Source organism: Cucurbita pepo, chromosome LG16 (genome assembly GCF_002806865.2).
Source record: "Cucurbita pepo subsp. pepo cultivar mu-cu-16 chromosome LG16, ASM280686v2, whole genome shotgun sequence".
NCBI classification, from domain to species: Eukaryota; Viridiplantae; Streptophyta; class Magnoliopsida; order Cucurbitales; family Cucurbitaceae; genus Cucurbita; species Cucurbita pepo.
The window spans coordinates 5,142,107-5,161,316 of record NC_036653.1 but is presented as its reverse complement, the minus strand read 5'-3'; the positions used below and the strand labels follow the sequence as shown (position 1 = coordinate 5,161,316).

Here is a 19,210-nt window from a genome sequence, read left to right as displayed (position 1 = left end):
TATGAGCTTAATTTACAAAAATAAAAAACTAGATAATTATCCAAAAATATTTTTAACTAATTAAAAAAAAAAAAAAAAAGACCAAATCTCATTGAATTTTCCTAAATATTGGTTTGGTCTCTTGAGGATTTTGCTGTCCCATTCAGACATTCCATTTTCCCATTCTTATCAGACCTCACTGTCCTTTTTTGTCTTTTCCCCTTTTTATTTTATTTATTTATTTATTTTAAATAATCTCTTTCCATTTGTTTTTATTAGGTTGTGTGCATGGACTGTCACCCTTTTTTTTTATTAATTATTATTAATTATTAACTGTCACTTTTCCATTGGTCCGTTTTTCTTTCCTTTAACGGCCCGCGGCGTAACTTTCTCACCCATATAGTCAACTTTGACTGAAAATGACATTCACCTTCATCCCCCCATGTGATCTCGACACGTTGCCTGCTACTTCATCCGACGGTTCAGATCCTCTGCACCGGCCTCGTATTCCGCACGACTAAAAGCAGGGGATTTCCACCTGCCACGTGTACCGTGTTCTTTAAGATGACCTATAAAATTTCAACACGTAATCGTCTGAAGCCGCTCGAACTTTCCCATAATTCCTAAAATACCCTCGTTCTTACGTAAGCGGACTTTCCAATATTTTTTAAACGTAAAATTATGTATATATATTTTTTTTTCCGGAAATAAAATTATAAATTACGCGTAGTTAATTATGGAATTTATTTTCGGGTTTTATTATGTTTTTTCAAGAAAAATGTAATTAATTAACGATATATTTTTTAATAACCTGTTAATTATTGAAATTATTGTTTTAGTAATTATTGGACCACAAAATAATTATGATATTATATATCTTTTTCTCTTTAAAAAATTCTATAAAATAATAAAATAAAACGGTAAAAAATAAAATAATTTACTACAACCCATTTATGTACGATTCGTGGAAGATAATTAACTTAATAATTAACGTTAAAGCAACCGTATATTTTGATAGGGTTTTCAATATAAATGTAGAAAAGACGTTATTTTAAATAAAATTTTATGTCGATATATATTAATCTAGTAGGGTGACATCAAAATATCTCGCTATCATAAATCGAGGAGACAGAAGTCTCGTAATTTATCTACGGTGAGTCGTGAGCTCATGGATAATTAGAGCGTGTTTCAAATAACTTTTTTTTAAAATTATTTTTTCTATCTATACCCTTTAAAAATTAATAATTTTAAAGTGTATTGAAGGTTTGATTTTTTTTTTCTCGTGTTTAATAATTAAGAAATGTGAGATTATACGTCAATTATCACTAAAATTACTTTAGAAAAAAAAAAAACTATTACATTAATAAATGGTTACTTAATTATTAAGGTTTTTTTTTTTTTTTTTTTTGAAATTATAAAAAACAATTTAGATCTGGAAGCACTGAGACAAATCTTTGCCATATTTGAATGGAGCTGTTGGAAGTAATTATGCTCAATCATATTTTTCATTTAATGGTAAAAAAAAAATTAAATTATTAATCCATATAAATTAAACTTAATTTTAATTTAACCGCGACAAAATTTTTAGAATTTTATCTCGAAAATTCGTATTTTTCTTCTATTTTTTTATTATTAAAACTTAAATTTTTTAGTGTAAACTATCAAAATCATCGTGAGTACATAAATAAAAGATTAAAAAAGGCGTAAATAAAAAATGATAATTGGAGAATAACAAGACACTCTTTCCTTATTATTTATTTCACTTTATTAATTTTTAATAATAGACATGAATTCTTGCATTTTGACTAACTTAAAAAATGGAAGGTTTTAAATGAGAACATGCACCAAAGTTAAAATATAAAAGATGGAAGGTTTAACGTTGGAAGATAAACACAAATTAATATATATTTAATTATGCATCTAACATTTTTAAATATTTTATTTTAGTCCTTCAATATTAAAATTATTTAAAAAATATGAAGTGATATTGTAAATAATGTCGTTAACGTCAAAATTTGAAGGGCATTTTTGCAATTTTAAAATTAAAATAAAAAATTTTAAAAATCAAGTATAATTCAAACATATTCTAAAAGTTGTGATGAATTTTGTTAGTCAAATACCTTTTTTACCCTTGGCCTCATATTTGGAAAGTACAATCATCACTGGCAATAATGTAATATTCCGTTATAAAATATTGTAAAAGAAAATTTCCTTCTTTATTTAAATGGTTTAGGGTTTAAAATATTCAAACTAATTTTTTAAAAAATAAAATATATATTTATGTAAATTATTCTGTCGCCTCTGTCTGTCTCTTTTCCGGCGCCACATTCGAGTCTGTTGCAGGCAGAGCAAATTCTCTCTCTTCTTTCTCTCTCTTCTTTCTCTCTCTTCTCCTAGAAACGTCTGAAGAAGAAGAAGCTCTTTGTTTAATGGCGGAAACGGTACACGCGTCAACAACCTTTCCCCACTGATCGAATTTTCAACTCTCAACGCCATTCCTTTATTTTTATAATAATTTTCATCTCTGATTCCACTTTCTCCTCCGCAACATTTGCGTAGTATCACTGCTATTTAATTGTTGGAAATCTTCGGTGGATGGATTTCTCTCTTAAGGCATTCAAATCCCACGGCTCTTATAAGTATGTGAGGAAGCTTTCTGGAACAGACTCTACTCAAGATCAAGAACAGCTTCCGATTCTTTCAGATCAGGAGCCGAATAATCTTCACCAGAAACGGTCGTTTATGGCGGTGTCCGATGCATCTGACAGGAAGGAGGTCATTGTCAAGGTCGATGAAGCCGATGCTTCGAGTAATGCATCTGCGAGAGCTGTGGAGTCGGTGAACTCCAGTGGGAGGATTTGGCGGGAGTCGAGCTATGATTTCTGGAATGATAGTGATAGTAAACGGAATAATGGTGAAGGTAGTAATGGCGATGGTGGTAAGGGTGAGGATTTTGAGTTTAGGCAACAGAGGAAGGATGTGGAAGATCCGCCTTCCAAGCTTATTGGACAGTTTCTGCATAAGCAGAAGGCGTCGGGAGAGATGTGTTTGGATATGGATATGGAAATGCTGGAACTACCACATGATAAGACTCTGCCTACGGTGGCAGAATCTCCGATGCGACGGAGTTCGAAAGAGTTGAAGGTCTCGTTTGAGTCTATTTCAGAGATTTCCGAAAGCGATTCGCTGCGAAGACGACATAGAGACTCGCCGGTCGATGAAGAACATAGAGTACAGCAACCGCCGCAGCGTGACCATCGACCGCATGGCAATGGTCATGATGACGGTGCTGCTGAGGTTGTGAGATGCACATCTAATTCATCGTTCGAGAGGAATGTATCGTTCCAGCGGAAATCTAGCTTGCTGAAGACTAAAACTAAGTCCAGATTGCTGGACCCGCCCGAACACCAGGACAGGAGGTCAGGGCGTGTACCAAAATCAGGGCAAATCCGCTCTGGTTTATTGTCAAAAGCCTTGGATGAGGAAGATGATGATCCATTCTTGGAAGAGGATCTTCCTGATGAGTATAAGAAGGCTAATCTCGGTGTTCTAACTATGCTACAATGGGCGAGTTTGATTCTGATAATCGCGGCATTGATTTGCACTCTAACAATCCGTTACTGGAGGAGAAAGAAGCTATGGAAGCTTGAATTATGGAAATGGGAGGTTATGATTCTAGTTCTGATATGTGGAAGGCTGTTTTCTGGTTGGGGTATTAGGATAATCGTGTTCTTCATCGAGAGAAGCTTTCTACTGCGTAAGAGGGTTCTATACTTCGTTTATGGAGTCAGAAAGGCAGTCCAGAATTGTCTTTGGTTGGGTCTGGTTCTAATTGCTTGGAACTTTCTGTTTGATGACAAAGTTCAAAGAGAAGTAAAGAGCGATGCTCTTGAGTATGTGACCAAAGTCCTGATATGTCTGCTGGTAAGCACTTTGGTTTGGCTGGTGAAAACGCTGATAGTGAAGGTTCTGGCGTCTTCTTTCCATGTGAGTACATATTTCGATAGGATTCAGGATGCATTGTATAACCAATATGTGATCGAGACACTGTCAGGGCCGCCATTGATAGAGATTCAAAAGAGCAAGGAAGAAGAAGAGAAGCTTGCAGAAGAGGTTATGAAGTTACAGAATGCAGGGGCCACTATTCCTCCTGATCTAAGGGCATCTGCCTTTTCAAGTCCAGAGGGTGGAAGGGTAATAGGGAGTGGAGGGCTACAGAAAAGTCCCCGTGGAAGGAGTGCCAAGCTTTCTCGGGCGCTATCCAAGAAAGGGGATGAGGGTATAACTATTGATCACTTGCATAGGCTTAGTCCTAAGAATGTGTCTGCTTGGAATATGAAGAGGTTGATGAACATTGTCCGACATGGGGCGCTTTCAACTTTGGATGAACAGATAAAGGATTCAGCTCATGAGGATGAATCAACTACCCAGATCAAGAGTGAGTATGAGGCAAAAGTTGCTGCTAAGAGGATTTTTCAGAACGTGGCTTCGCAGGGTTCCAAGTAAGTGCTACACACCATGAAAGTGCTTTAAATGCTTTTTGCAGTTCATACAACCTGCCCCTTTTTTACTTTCTCGTGAAGGAATTTTTAAGGAACTTCAATGCTTTTTCTAAAGATCATGAGAAAAGATGCCCCATCAAGAGAGGATGGTCAAGGAAATTGCATTAATGTCAATTGAAAGAATATTCACTTCGAAACGGCGTCTCCCATTAACGATTCACCATCAATTTGGACTTAGTTTTAAACCAACCCATCTTACTTGCTTATACTATTAATTTGATCCATGCTACAAGTTGGCCAACCAAGCTGCCCTGATGCTGCTAATACATCTCCTATTGTGTTTTTACATGTAATTGGATCTTGATTTCTCATCAGCTTTTCCCACTTCTGTTAGATATATCTACCTAGAGGACTTGATGCGTTTCATGGTAGAAGATGAAGCTTCAAAAACCATGAGTCTATTTGAAGGAGCATCTGAGAGTAGGAAAATAAGCAAATCATCCTTGAAAAACTGGGTGGTAAGGGCTATCTTTATCAAAATCTAAGTACATTAGTGTTCTCACTCGACATGTTTAATATCTTGCTCTAATGATATTACGCATCAAATTGTTCCAGGTCAATGCCTTTAGAGAACGGAGGGCACTAGCTTTGACACTGAACGATACCAAAACAGCTGTGAACAAACTTCACCGCATGGTGAATATTTTAGTTTCTGTCATTATTCTGGTAATTTGGCTACTGATTCTGGGTATAGCCACCAGCAAGTTTCTCCTATTTGTAACCTCTCAGCTTGTACTGGTCGCATTTGTATTTGGAAATACTTGCAAGACTGTTTTTGAAGCAATCATCTTCTTATTTGTGATGCATCCATTCGATGTTGGAGACCGATGCGAAATCGATGGCGTGCAGGTAACCATCTTCTCCAAGTAATATTACATTCATTCCCATCTGATACTCTGTCCTAAACTGCATATCCTTGTATTTCAGATGATTGTTGAAGAAATGAACATTTTGACGACCGTTTTTCTACGATTCGACAACCAGAAGATCATATTTCCGAATAGCGTTCTCGCAACGAAGGCCATCCACAACTACTACCGCAGTCCCGACATGGGTGACGCCGTAGAATTCTGTCTTCACATATCTACTCCACCTGAGAAAATTGCCATCATGAGACAGAGAATACTAGGGTTTGTGGAGAAACGATAACACAGTTTAATAAAAATGCAGACAGCCCCTCATTTCCTGACCTCTCTAATGCTGCTTTGTCTCTGCAGTTTCATTGAAGGCAAGAAGGAGCACTGGTGTCCTGCGCCATTGATTATCCTAAAGGATGTAGAAGAATTGAATAGAATGAGAATAGCAATATGGCTTACTCACAGAATGAACCATCAAGACATGGGAGAGAGGTGGACTAGGAGAGCCTTCTTGGTTGAAGAACTGGTTAAAATTTTCCAAGAGCTCGACCTGCAATATCGTCTCCTACCGCTCAATATCAACGTCTGTTCCTTGCCTCCAGTGAACTCTACTAGGCTTCCAGCTACTTGGGGAGCCACTGCAAGTTGAGTGAGGCAGACAAGGAAATCAACTCACAATATGAGACTATGACTTAGAATTCTGTCTTCACATATCTACTCCACCTGAGAAAATTGCCATCATGAGACAGAGAATACTAGGGTTTGTGGAGAAACGATAACACAGTTTAATAAAAATGCAGACAGCCCCTCATTTCCTGACCTCTCTAATGCTGCTTTGTCTCTGCAGTTTCATTGAAGGCAAGAAGGAGCACTGGTGTCCTGCGCCATTGATTATCCTAAAGGATGTAGAAGAATTGAATAGAATGAGAATAGCAATATGGCTTACTCACAGAATGAACCATCAAGACATGGGAGAGAGGTGGACTAGGAGAGCCTTCTTGGTTGAAGAACTGGTTAAAATTTTCCAAGAGCTCGACCTGCAATATCGTCTCCTACCGCTCAATATCAACGTCTGTTCCTTGCCTCCAGTGAACTCTACTAGGCTTCCAGCTACTTGGGGAGCCACTGCAAGTTGAGTGAGGCAGACAAGGAAATCAACTCACAATATGAGACTATGACTTCGAAGGGATTGTTTAGTTGCATTCCCATTTCATTTTTCTGGTTCCTGTTACTAAATCAAGATAATATGCTGTTGTATGTGTGTGTTATTGAGTTGATTAGCTCATGTAAAATGTCTTATTGATCTTTATATCTTACATTGAGAATCTGTTCTTCCATCACTTCAATATGTTTCGAAATATATATGCTATGAGATGCCGCGTCGGTTGAGGAGGAGAACGAAACATTCTTTATAAGCGTGTGGAAACTTCTCCCTAGTAGACACGTTTTAAAATCTTTGAGAGAAAGCCCGAATGGGAAAGCTCAAAGAGGACAATATCTGCTAGAGGTGAGCTTGGTCGGTTACAAATGGTATCAGAGCCAGACACCGAACGATGTACCAACGAGGAGGCTGAGCCCCGAAGGAGGGTGTGGACATGAGAAGGTGTGTCAGCAAGGACACTGGGTTTCGAAATGAGTGGATTGAGGGGTCTCTCATTGATTGGAGAAGGGAACGAGTGCCAATAAGGATGACGATGTACCTACGAGGAGCTGAGGACCAAAGGGGAGTGGACACGAGATAGTGTGCTAGCAAGGACATTGGGCCCCGAAGGGAGTGGATTGGGGGGTCCCACATCGATTGGAGAAGGGNTTGATTGGAGAAGGGAACGAGTGCCAATAAGGATGACGATGTACCTACGAGGAGCTGAGGACCAAAGGGGAGTGGACACGAGATAGTGTGCTAGCAAGGACATTGGGCCCCGAAGGGAGTGGATTGGGGGGTCCCACATCGATTGGAGAAGGGAACGAGTGCCAGCGAAAATCCTGGGCTCCGAAGGGGGTGGATTGTGAGATCCCACATCGATTGGTTAGGAGAACGAAACATTTTTTATAAGGGTGTGGAAACCTCTTCCTAGCATTCTTTATGAGAGTGTGGAAATCTCTTCCTAGCATTCTTTATGAGAGTGTGGAAATCTCTTCCTAGCATTCTTTATGAGAGTGTGGAAATCTCTTCCTAGCATTCTTTATGAGAGTGTGGAAATCTCTTCCTAGCATTCTTTATGAGAGTGTGGAAATCTCTTCCTAGCATTCTTTATGAGAGTGTGGAAATCTCTTCCTAGCATTCTTTATGAGAGTGTGGAAATCTCTTCCTAGCATTCTTTATGAGAGTGTGGAAATCTCTTCCTAGCATTCTTTATGAGAGTGTGGAAATCTCTTCCTAGCATTCTTTATGAGAGTGTGGAAATCTCTTCCTAACAAACACGTTTTAAAATCCTTGAGGAGAAGTCTGAAAGGAAAAGTTCAAAGAAATATTTGCTAGCCGTGGACTAGGAACCATTACATAAACAATGTTATATTCATCTCAAACATACCCAATTCTTTACAGCTTTTCCTTTGGCGAGAAAGCAACCAGTGTTCTTTCGATCAATTCTCAGCGGACTTTGTGTCCGAAACATAATCTCTCTAATCAGAGCTTTTACAGGAGACTCTCCTCTAACAATACTATGGTTTCCAGATCCACAAATCACTGTAACTTGTGCTGGAATCACACAGCTCTCATCCTCAAACTTCAGTCTCATCTCCTTCATCCACTCCAAAATGATCACATAAGCTGCACCAACATGTACTCCATGCAAATCCAACTTCATCTCCATTGCATCCCACACCATTACTTCTTTCAAAACAGATGAACCAACCAACTCTTCAACCAACAAAGCCTCATCGCCGTCCAGAACCGTGATCAAGTCTTCAATCAACACTGGAAGATCGCCGCTCTTGTCTTGTAGTATCGACGTAATCTTCGGACATGAATTCAAGACAGAATTGTACGTCCGAACCGAGAAAGGAAGAGCAGAAGTTTTCATTATTTGAAGCCATAGAACCATATCTGCAAGCTTATTATGAGCTCCATATGATGAAAGCACCATGTTAGAACAAACTGTGTCTAAAGCAATATCATCGTTCTTCATCTCTTCCAAACTCCTCTTCATATCTTCAAACAACCCCAATGTTCCATATGCGTAAATAATGGACCTGTATTCAAATGCAGCAGGAGCAAATCCTTTGGCTTTCATTTCTTTTACCAAACTCTCAGCTTCCTGAGGCCTTTTCATGGAGCACAAACCAGTAACCATTGATTCATAAGCTCGACGTTTCACATAAATCGAGGACGAATTATAAAGAAGCTCAAGAAGACAAGCATATGCGTTACCAAATCCTCTTTCTGAACCGTGTTTGGATTGAGATTCAACCAGCTGACAGTAGAAGTTCACAAGCTTCCTTTCTTGAATCCCTAATTTCGAAATTGCCTCGGAAATTAGGGTTTCCGAGTCAACAATCTGTCCATTTTTATCGAGGAAGGCAACAAGGTCAGCAACTAGCTTGGAATTCCATGTGAACCAGGACGTCTCAGTAATTCTGGAATATAACTGTAGGAACATAAGGAAATTGATAGAACAGTTTAACGAGAGAATCAGAAGAGATCAGTGACCAAATTTCGCAATAGTTCTCAACTTTACCATTACGTAGACGAGAAGGAAACCTAAATCTAAGACCTGGAAATATAATTTTCATCTCGATCTTCTCGCAGAATGATGCGATAATGAGGGGGAAAAGAAAAAGAAAACGCTACTTACGGTGAGAGCAACAGAGCAGAGTCCAGGTTGAGCCGTGCGAGAGGAAAGGATATCGGAGAGGACATTGAGAGTAATAGATTTCGGAGAACTCGCAACAAACTTCCGAATCAACCGATTGGTAGCTGAATGGTCGCCGGCGGCGGCGGTTGTGGCCAAAGTAGAGAGGAATCGGTGACTTTGTTTGGTGAGTGTAGCACATTTGACCTGCAGATTTGGCCGGAAATGGTAACTGCAGAAGCCGTCGTAGCGTTTAGGTGCCTTTGAGAAGAGTCGAACGCTATCCCCAATCACGTACGGCGGCGGGCATAAGCGGAGCTCCATTAGGCGCCAAAAGTAAATCGCATCTGCAAAATCAGATACCCCTCCACTAGGTCAGTTGAAGTAGTTAACAAAGGGTTGGATGAAAGTTGGAGGACGGCTAATTCTGACGATGAGTTTATAATGAAAGAGTACTCTCCTAATTACCGAGGCCTTTTGGCAAGTCCAAAACCAAGTCATGAGATGCAAGTACAATATCATACCAGTGGGGAGAGTCGTATTCATCTAACAAAAGTTTCACCGTCTAACTTTACAAGCTTTCACGAATTGACCAAAAGTCAGTCTTCTTTGTAGAGTGCTCGATCGGAACAACAACAAACAAAGTCATTTGATCTCCTTGAAGTGGAAGCTGAATCAGTTGTAGGCTACAATGTAAATATGTGCGGGATGCAATCCTTAATAGTCCACTGTTGGCAGAAGCCAATGTTCTAGAGTCCCTATGTAACGGCCCAGATCCACCGCCAGCAGATATTGTCCTCTTTGAGCTTTCCTTTTCGGGCTTCCCCTCAAAGCTTTAAAACGTGTATGCTAGGGGAAGGTTTCCACACCCTTATCAATAGTGGTTTGTTAGGGGAAGGCTCTGATACCATTTGTAACGGCCCATTTATAAGGGTGTGGAAACTTTAGATGCGTTTTAAAGCCTTGAGGGGAAGCACGAAAGGGAAAGCCCAAAGAGGACAATATCGGCTAGCGGTGGATCAGAGTCATTACAAATGGTATTAGAGCCAGACACCGGACGATGTGCCAGCCTTCTCGCTGTTCCCTGAAGGGGGGAGTAGACACGAGGCGGTGTGCCAGTAAGGACGCTTGGCCCCAAACGGGGTGGATTTTGGGGGCGGTTCCACCTCGTTTGGAGGAAGGAAAGAGTGCCAGCGAGGACGCTGGACCCCGAAGGGGGTGGATTGTGATGTTCCACATTGATTGGGGAGGAGAACAAGCTACCATTTATAAGGGTGTGGAAACCTTCTCCTGGCAGACGCGTTTTAAAGCCTGGAGGGGAAGTCCGAAAGAAAAAGTCTAAAGAGGACAATATCGGCTAGCGGTGAATCTAAGTTGTTACACCCTAACATGTGCGGGATGCCATCCTTAATAGTCCGCTGTTGGCGGAAGCGAATGTCTCAAAGTCTCAGGGACTCATTCGAACTAAAACAAAGAATGAGTCTTTACCATCTTTCAAATATTCACGACAGCGGAACCGAATAGATTAGGACTCAATTATCATGAAACTCATTTCTTTTTAGTAATAGAATATAAAAACTAAAAGAAGCAAAGCCTTCACAGTTCACACAGCCATAAACTCCAATGTCCCATCCAAATTCTTGGGCAATGAAGTTCTATTCTAAGGTCTGTATTTCTCTCTCTGTTTCGAGCTTTTATATCTGATTTGCAGAAGAAAACATGGTCTCCATTCGACACAATCGGGACCTCTACAACATTCATTTGTGCAGTATATCGAAGCATTTTGTTTATTGCATTCATCAATGGTGAAGAACGCACAACAATCTTGAGTGCTCTGAGGATTTACAAGATCAAAATATGTACAAAAGCTGAACTGAGTTCTGTTTAGGGTTCTGAAAGAAAACCATCGAAGGTCTCCAATACATATACACACGCTACAGGTACGTTTAAATGTTTAATTTACGACGCACTTTCTGCTGTAGTTGCTTTGAGTTTGAGTATCTGTTGTCTCTGTGTTGCTTCAAATTCACAGTATCTACCAATAAGGATTTTACTTCGGGATTTCCTAAATCCCTCTGTCTGGCTGTTATGAACAAGCTCTACACTAAGTTTTTGATTTTCTGAATGCAAATGAACGGGTCTACCCGGATCATCAGGCTTAGAGTGAAGCCAATCAACTGCAAAATAGAAAGATGATGTTAAGTGAACAGAACACATGAGAACAATCTTAAAGAACTAACTCAATAGCTACAATCCTTGTAGAACTTAGCCAGTATTTGGGGTTAGTTCATAGACATATTAGAAATAAACAGCAGTTTTCAATCGGATCAAGGAGTTGGGGATGGGGGTGTTGAGAAATTGATATCTAAGGCTTCCCCTCAAAATTTTAAAACGCATCTACTAGGGGTGGAAGAATGTTTCGTTCTCCTCCCCAACCGATGTGGGATATCACAATTTACTCCCTTCGGGGTCCAGCGTCCTCACTGGCACTCGTTCCCTTCTCCAATCGATGTCGGACCCCCCAATTGTTGGTTGGAGAGAGGAACAAAACATTTCTTATAAGGGTGTGCAATCCTCTCCTTAGTAGACGTGTTTTAAAGCTGTGAGGCTAATGACGATACGTAACGGGCCAAAGTGGATAATATCTACTAGCTGTGAGCTTGGGCTCCCATGCAGTTTTTTTCCTTAGGAGTATTGGAATCTATGAACACTTCAATTTTGAGTATTTCCAAGAAAGAATGATGTACACTGTTGTTTCTATCTTGGTTTCTCAATCTTCTTTGCTTGAATATTGTCTGGCTGTATAAAGTTACGATCTAAACATAGGAAGAGGGCAATAGGAGGTATTTTGTATCCTTACCGAAGCGAGCCCAATGCACAAAATACCGAAGCCGGGGAAGTCAAATGGTGCATCCTTGGAGAGGAAAAGAGCTGAATAGATTGATGGATGAAGTCAAACAAATGGAGTTCCATTTGTGGTGAAAAAAAAGTTTACACTAATCTTGACAATTGATATACCTATCAAGGGACTGAAAAGTAATGGAGAAGCAATGTTCGCAAGGGAATTAATGCCTGAGATGTATCCTTGGGCCTTCCCCTTGAGATGAAATTTATTTTACTTTAAGAGGTTCAACCAACAAAACATTAGTTTCTTTTTTACTGTTTAGTGTACTGACCTGCTCACTCGGTCCAACTTGACTCGATGCAATGTTGAATATCTGTTCAAGCCATAGATTCGTGTGAATGCCACGGCACTTTTTCATGAGCAAAGACAAGCTTTGAAGAAAGCAAGGAAAACTTACTATTGGACTGACCAGAATTGTAAAAATTGTAAATGCTCTTAAAGCATAAGGAACCTACAAATGTTAAGATCATTGTGGTTATTAAAGAAACAAAAGTTGATAGGTTGGATAGAGAATAGCTATCAGGTCAAGGAGACCGAACAGAATCAAACGAGTGCCTGTAAGATTTCGAGCAGAACAAGGGCTTTTTTTTTTTTTTTTTTTTGAACAGGATAAGAATCTAGCTACTTAAGTGGAGTTCAATTACCCAAACTGACCAAGCTATGCTGTTAAGTAGTATCTGCATTGAAGTGGGTAATCATCAGCATCATGGGGTTAGGGAGAGGCAAATGGGGCATGCTTATGGCATTATAAAACATATAAGAGATGGGAGTTAGATGCCTACATTTATAATGCTCGCCCACAGCCCTATCGATAGCAACCTCTCCTGTCTTATAGCTAGTGCCAAAGCGGGCATCAAAAGAAACTGCAAGAGGGTATAAGTTCAAAACAAAAGAGTACCTACCTATAATCAATCTTGCAAAAGATACCCTGGGTTGTAGTAGCGCATAATAGTAAAGGATACCAGTGAAACGGCCCCGGCAACCCCCTCAATTATCATCAAGTCAGCAAACTGGTTTTTGTCGAAGTGAAAACGGGCCTTTAAGAAATACTGTAGCAAAGGAATAGATCTAAGTTTGAAGTTGAAACCTGAAGGTGAGGTGTTTATGGTAACAGATGGTTTCGAAAACGAGCTAAATTTTTCTATTTGATGAGAATTGTACCGCTAGTGATGCTTGCATCCCCTTCTCTGCTAGACTATTGAAGAAGGAAACTCTTGCTGCTTGTGAAAATGTTGTGCTATAGAGTATTGTTTCATTTGGTGTTGGTCATTGAAAAACATCAAAAAGAAGAACAAAATGGAAGAAAACTAGCAGTGAAAAGAAAATCACTTAAGAACTGGCAGAAACCATTGGAAACGAGCATCGAAATTACCTACTCGTGATTAAGGAGATAACGTCTCTTATAGAAGACATCCCTATCGATAACTGAGTTATTGTAGGTAATTCTGGTCCATTTTCATCATCACCACCACTTAAGTTCTCGTCGAAGATCGGTTGAGTCAACTCATTCTGATCTGGAATACTTTCCTTGAGAAAAATCCTCATGTGCACTACTGCAAGCACTGACATGAAAGCAGCCACCTGCACAAGGATACAAAGAAAGCACAATTTGGGCATACTTATACTTTGTTATGTTGGCAGAAAGAAGCCATGGAAAACCTGAAACACTGTAGCAGTTGAAAGGAGCCGAGCCGAAAAGGTTCCACACACATAACCTACAGATCTGACCCCAGATAGGATTCCGAACGCCGAGATCCTCTGATCCTCTGAAGTTTTGTCTGCCTGAGAATGAAACAAAGGAAAATCAAGAGAAGTAGTTTTTGGTATAGTTCGTCTGCCTGAGAATGAAACAAAGGAGAATCAAGAAGTAGTTTTTGGTATAGTATAGTTTAAGTGAAGCTAAATACCACATAAGCAAGAGCTAGTGAAACTGTAGTGCCTTCTGAAACCATGTCTGTGAGAGTTTTCATGATGTAAAATGCATAGAAGAAGTTGGTAGTTCTTCTATAACCCATTATGGCTGCAAAATCATTCAAATCTTGTATCACAGCTGGTGATTAACTTTATGATGAATCGAACGGAGATTTAACACTAAACCAACCGAGCGGTATGATTGAAAACGTCATTGGGATAGTCAGCATTGCTTTCCTTCCATATCTGTCTGATAGATTCCCAATTACTGGTGTTATCACCACTGCTCCAAGCCCTACAATCTGCAGTTTTACAGCTCCTTGACTATTTTAGTCCTTTGTTATAGACAAAACACCATCATCTTCCCTTTTTCTTGAGTAGAACATGCAGGGGAAGGTTAAAATTTCCACTATCTTTTAAATCATAAAAATCCCGGTGCGGGGTCGGTTTAAAGATCAAAACGCTTGAAGAAAAGTATCAAAAAGTTGAAAAAAAGGAATGAAACACTGTTCATATGGACAATACTAATTGTTCTTAAACAGTTCATGGTGTTGTTAAAGCAAATGGAAGTAGATGGTAGTAGGCACATACCGCCTGCTGGAGACCAGAGAGATAAATGGCGATGGAACAGTGATCCTGGTGAGGACACAAAAACTCCATTGTTATGTCAACAATGCTCGGAATGACCATGAACATCGACAAGCTTCCGATGAACGTCGTCACGAACAGATGGTTTAAACTCGTCATCTTCTCCATCTCTGTTGCTCTTAGTAGAAAAAGCAAAACAACAGCTCCATTCTTGTTATTATAAGAAGTTAAAGTGAGGATCCTTCTGGTGTTTGTAGAATTGGAAACTTGGATTTGGTTTGGCCAACCTACCATACACAAAAAGGTAAGATTATAATATATACATATTTGTGGACTTTTTTGCAATTTTGTGAACTTTCTTGTTTGTTTCAAACAGTTGTGGCACAGTTATAAGTCTTGCACCGCCCAAATCTGGATGGAGAAAAAATGTGAATGAATGAAAAGAAAGGGCTATCTGGCAATTAATTAGCATGAGAGGAATTTTTGTAACTCAAGGACTTTGATTTTGGTTTAACCATGGTTAGTCTGTTAAATGCATGGTCAAAAAGTACTCCTTTTCTTTTCTTCTTTAGAAAAATGACGTTTTTGCCCCCTCGAGCAGGGTTAGGTAACGTTGGCAACGTTTTATAAGTTCGTGAATTTTCAAACTCGACATTTTGACCTCCAAGTTTGAAAATGAATTATTTGATATATTTGGTATCTTCCTTCTAGGTTTGTTCGGCCAGTCGGTTAGCTGGTCACCTTAACACAGAAGTCCATGTTGAGTGGACCTACGACCAGATTCTCACCTCGACAATGTTTTTAATTTATTGATTTATGTAATTAACCACCTAAGTAATATAAGGTGTTGGAGATTAGACCAATTTTCATATAAATCTAATCTACATGAAAAATTGTAACAAAGTATGCACAAGTTCCACATGGCATCCAAGTGTCAATTGTGAAAGTGAAACATCTATTGAGCTACATCAAGCAAATCACACGTACATGGTACACAATTTACACATTACGTTTATGTACTCGTAGGTGGTCCATGATCTAGCTAAATCACGACACATTGTGCATCACCCGACTTTTATAATTAGTTTCAAAACTACCCTTCGTTCATTGGTATTGAGGAGGCAAATTGATATGAACAAAGACACCTCAATCATACACCAACGACAGCTTCAAGATACTTCAAGTGAGTTACAAATCTATGATGGATAATTAAAAACTAGAGTTATGGTGTTTCCTCTTGTTTGATTTTGAAGTTATATAAAGCCATCTATATTATATTTTTAAAATGGATTCGAAAAATATAGTAAAAAAAAAAAAAAAAAAAAAAAAAAAAAAAAAAAAAAAAAAAAAAAAAAAAAAAAAAAAGCATTTTTGCTTTCATTCAGTGGAGAGTTATTATTATTATTATTATTATTGCAATTACATGTAGTTTAGAATCATTTAAGTTTGACATAATCAATATTTGTTTAAAATGATTGTAATCTCAAATAAGCTTTTTTAGCTCGAAATATTCGACCAATCAGATAATCTTAATCTTATTTGAATCGATTCCTTATCACAAATATACAAGGAGACTGTATTCAATGTTTTCTCCGAAAAAGTTATCCAAATTGCCTGGATGGGTAGACTTTTTTAACGGTTTCAGACGCCCCCATTATTATTATTGTTTCTTCTTATTTATTTATTTATATATTTATTATTCTTTTGTTGTTTTTATTTGATTATTATTATTATTTTGATTATTAGGGTCAAAAATGTATATAGTTATTTCCATTATAAGCTGAAATAAATATATTTTTGGATAACTTATTATTTGGATTATAGTTGAAATAAATATATTAATGTAATAAATTTGTTAAAAGTATTTGCGTAATCAAACAAAAATATCATTTATGTGCATGAAATCTGATAGTCAATACTACCATTTATGAACCTCCCAAATTGTTTTTTAGCTTAAAAAATCTGGAGAGGTTTAAATCAATAATAAAAAGAAAAAGCAAGATAATATCAAGTTTTATAATCATTACTACCATTTATAAATTTCTTTATTTTATCTACTTTTTCACATAAATTTTCAAAATCCACAATAATTAAAGCATGTAAAAACTTATTTGATTTGTCTTTTGGATTTTGGCAAATAATTCAAATTTGACAAATTTACGGTAATATGTATATATATACTTCACGGGGTTGCGTTCATGTGACAAAAACTTACATTCGTAACTGAAAAATTTATATTTAGGGTTTCATGAATTCTTCGTGCATATCTAATAAAAAAAAAATTTACATTTAGGATTTAGAGTTTAATTAATTATTCATGAAAATTTACCTTTAGGATTTAGGTTTCATGAGTTATTCGTTCATATGTAATAAATAAAAATTTACATTTAAGATTTAGGGTTTAATTAGTTGTTTGCACAAAATTTACATTTAGGGTTTAGAATTTAGAGTATAATTAGTTCTGTGTAAAAATTTTACATTTAAACGTTTAGAATTTAATGAATTCTTTGCGAAAATTTTACATTTAGGGTTTAGGGTTTATTGTTTAATTAGTTCTTTATAAAAAAAATTTACATTTAAGGTTTAGAGTTTAGAGTTTAATTAGTTCTTTGTCAAAATTTTATAGTTAGGGTTTAGAGTTTAAAGTTTAATTAATTCTTTCTGAAAATTTTACCTTCAGGGTTTAGGGATAAGAGTATAATTAATTTTTCTAAAAAATTTTACCGTTAGGGTTTAGGGTTTAAAATGTAATTAATTCTTCGTGAAAATTTTACATTTAAGGTTTAGGGTTTAGAGTTTAATTAGTTTTTCGTGAAAATTTTACATTTAAGGTTTAGGGTTTAGAGTTTAATTGGTTATTCGTGAAAATTTTACATTTAGGGTTTAGGGTTTAGAGAATAACTAGTTTTTTTTTTGTAAAAATTTTACTTTTAGGATTTAGGGTTAAGAGTATAATTAATTTTTCGTAAAAATTTTACCGTTAGGGTTTAGGGTTTAAAATTTAATTAATTCTTCGTAAAAATTTTACATTTAAGATTTAGGGTTTAGAGTTTAATTAGTTCTTCGTGAAAATTTTACATTTAGGGTTTAGGGTATAATTAGTTCTTCAGGAAAATTTTCCATTTAGAGTTTAGGGTATAATTAGTTATTCGTGAAAGTTTTACATTTAAAGTTTAGGGTTCATAACTTAAATGGTTTTTGTAAAAATTTTACATTTAGGATTTAGGGTTTAGAGTTTAATTAGTTCTTCATGAAATTTTTACATTTCGGATTTAGGGTTTAATTAGTTCTTCGTGTAATTTACACGGAGTTTAGAGTTTAGGGTTTAAGTTTAATTAATTCTTGAGGAAAATTTTACGCTTAGGATTTAGGGTTTAATTAGTTCTTCCAATCCAATCATTTACGTTTAATGGTGCGGCGAATCGAAAAGATAAAAAAAAAATAAGAAGAAGATGATGAATAGAAAGATTTGTCGATTAAGTTCATAGAAAATGGAAGCACAGATGATGATGAATAGAAAGATTTGTTTATTAAATTCATAAAAAATGAAAACAAAGAAGATGATAAATAGAAAGATTTATTGATTAAGTTGATAAAAAAATGAAAGCGAAGAAAATGATGAATAGAAAGATTTATGGATTAAGTTCATAAAAAATGGAAGCGAAGAAGATGATGAATAGAAAGATTTGGCGATTAAGTTGATAAAAAGTGGAAGCAAGAAATTAAAATCAATCCTCCATCAATGGGAATTTGGTTCGACACAAGGGGCAAGAATCGGAATTATCAAGCCACCTGAAGATGCATGATTCGTGATACACATGTCCGCACGGAGTTCTTATCACCTCGCTCCCTTCGCACTTCATCTCATCCAAACAGATACTGCAATTTCCCAAATCTTCTTCCTCCTCCTCCGCCTCCACTTTCTCCATTCTATACCTCCCATTCGCCGCCGCTACTTCCTCCACAACCTCCCTCCTCTCCACCGCCGCACTCCCTCCCTGCTCCACCGGCACCGCTTGCAACCTCCAAAACCTGGACTCCATGACGTTATCCACCACGGCGACGACGTGAACATTCGTATCATTGTGTTCTTCCGCCAGTTGGAGAGTGAACGACGCGATCTGTGCAGAGATGATTTCGGAAGCGACGGCGCCGACGTTGAGCGATAAAAGTATATCCGCAATGTAGATCTGTAAGAACACTGGATCGATATTCCGCGCGTTCGGAGGCAGAGGAAACAGACTGTTCCGCAGAGGAATCGGAGCAGTTTCGAGGACGATTTGGTTTAAATCGCCGGAAATCAGACGGATGTAAGAACGCATTTGAACTTCCAGAGTAGGAGGCGATTGCTCGTCGCCATCGCTGTGAAGATCGTGCTGAATCGGTGAAGAAGTTGCGGAAGACATCATGAATCGATTGCTGCAGTTGATTGCGATTCGGAGAAAGGAAAGTTGATTTAAATAAGAGGAGTTGAATTCAGATTGATTTAGGAAATTTTGAATCACTGGATTACCGATTTGGAGACGGATTAGGAAAATTCTGGATTAAAGATCTGGAGCAGATAAGGAAATTTCATCAGGTTTGAATGCAACTTCAAATTAGTTCTTATCAACGGTA

At 37.7% G+C, this 19,210-nt stretch overlaps 4 protein-coding genes and 1 long non-coding RNA gene across 11 annotated transcripts; 2 read left to right on the top strand and 3 right to left on the bottom strand.

The window, feature by feature from the left end:
* The first annotated feature begins 2,258 nt into the window (after positions 1 to 2,258).
* LOC111777242 (mechanosensitive ion channel protein 6-like) lies at positions 2,259 to 6,714 on the top strand. Of its 2 annotated transcripts, none has more exons than XM_023656751.1 (6): positions 2,259 to 4,481; positions 4,876 to 4,999; positions 5,097 to 5,390; positions 5,469 to 5,621; positions 6,109 to 6,158; positions 6,246 to 6,714. In XM_023656751.1, exons 1-6 carry the CDS (start codon positions 2,575 to 2,577, stop codon positions 6,532 to 6,534), a joined length of 2,817 nt encoding a protein of 938 aa, XP_023512519.1. In that variant the 5' UTR covers positions 2,259 to 2,574; the 3' UTR covers positions 6,535 to 6,714. The 2 variants fall into 2 exon arrangements, with proteins under 2 accessions (XP_023512519.1, XP_023512518.1); XM_023656750.1 differs by lacking the exon at positions 6,109 to 6,158 and adding an exon at positions 5,759 to 6,090 and having other exon boundaries at positions 5,469 to 5,671; positions 6,578 to 6,714.
* LOC111777243 (pentatricopeptide repeat-containing protein At2g17033) lies at positions 6,436 to 9,582 on the bottom strand. Of its 2 annotated transcripts, none has more exons than XM_023656752.1 (3): positions 9,193 to 9,582; positions 7,930 to 8,985; positions 6,436 to 6,523 (listed from the first exon to the last, which is right to left on the bottom strand). In XM_023656752.1, exons 1-3 carry the CDS (start codon positions 9,511 to 9,513, stop codon positions 6,509 to 6,511), a joined length of 1,392 nt encoding a protein of 463 aa, XP_023512520.1. In that variant the 5' UTR covers positions 9,514 to 9,582; the 3' UTR covers positions 6,436 to 6,508. The 2 variants fall into 2 exon arrangements, with proteins under 2 accessions (XP_023512520.1, XP_023512521.1); XM_023656753.1 differs by having other exon boundaries at positions 7,930 to 8,974; positions 9,193 to 9,378.
* A 1,607-nt stretch (positions 9,583 to 11,189) lies between these two features.
* LOC111776692 (tetracycline resistance protein, class A-like) lies at positions 11,190 to 14,959 on the bottom strand. 5 transcript variants are annotated; one of them, XM_023656007.1, is made up of 14 exons: positions 14,597 to 14,959; positions 14,196 to 14,307; positions 14,002 to 14,114; positions 13,754 to 13,876; positions 13,467 to 13,675; positions 13,256 to 13,331; positions 13,057 to 13,143; positions 12,877 to 12,957; positions 12,739 to 12,771; positions 12,492 to 12,545; positions 12,366 to 12,407; positions 12,208 to 12,286; positions 12,050 to 12,120; positions 11,190 to 11,366 (listed from the first exon to the last, which is right to left on the bottom strand). In XM_023656007.1, exons 1-14 carry the CDS (start codon positions 14,885 to 14,887, stop codon positions 11,289 to 11,291), a joined length of 1,449 nt encoding a protein of 482 aa, XP_023511775.1. In that variant the 5' UTR covers positions 14,888 to 14,959; the 3' UTR covers positions 11,190 to 11,288. The 5 variants fall into 5 exon arrangements, with proteins under 5 accessions (XP_023511775.1, XP_023511774.1, XP_023511777.1 ...); XM_023656006.1 differs by having other exon boundaries at positions 12,366 to 12,545; XM_023656009.1 differs by lacking the exons at positions 12,050 to 12,120; positions 12,208 to 12,286.
* LOC111776694 lies at positions 14,812 to 15,292 on the top strand. The gene is made up of 2 exons (XR_002812276.1): positions 14,812 to 14,897; positions 14,970 to 15,292. It is a non-coding gene; the product is annotated as an uncharacterized LOC111776694 (long non-coding RNA).
* A 3,029-nt stretch (positions 15,293 to 18,321) lies between these two features.
* Positions 18,322 to 18,999, bottom strand: LOC111777031 (RING-H2 finger protein ATL16-like). The gene has a single exon (XM_023656476.1). The coding sequence runs from the start codon at positions 18,997 to 18,999 to the stop codon at positions 18,322 to 18,324; it is 678 nt and encodes a 225-aa protein (XP_023512244.1).
* Positions 19,000 to 19,210: the final 211 nt, after the last annotated feature.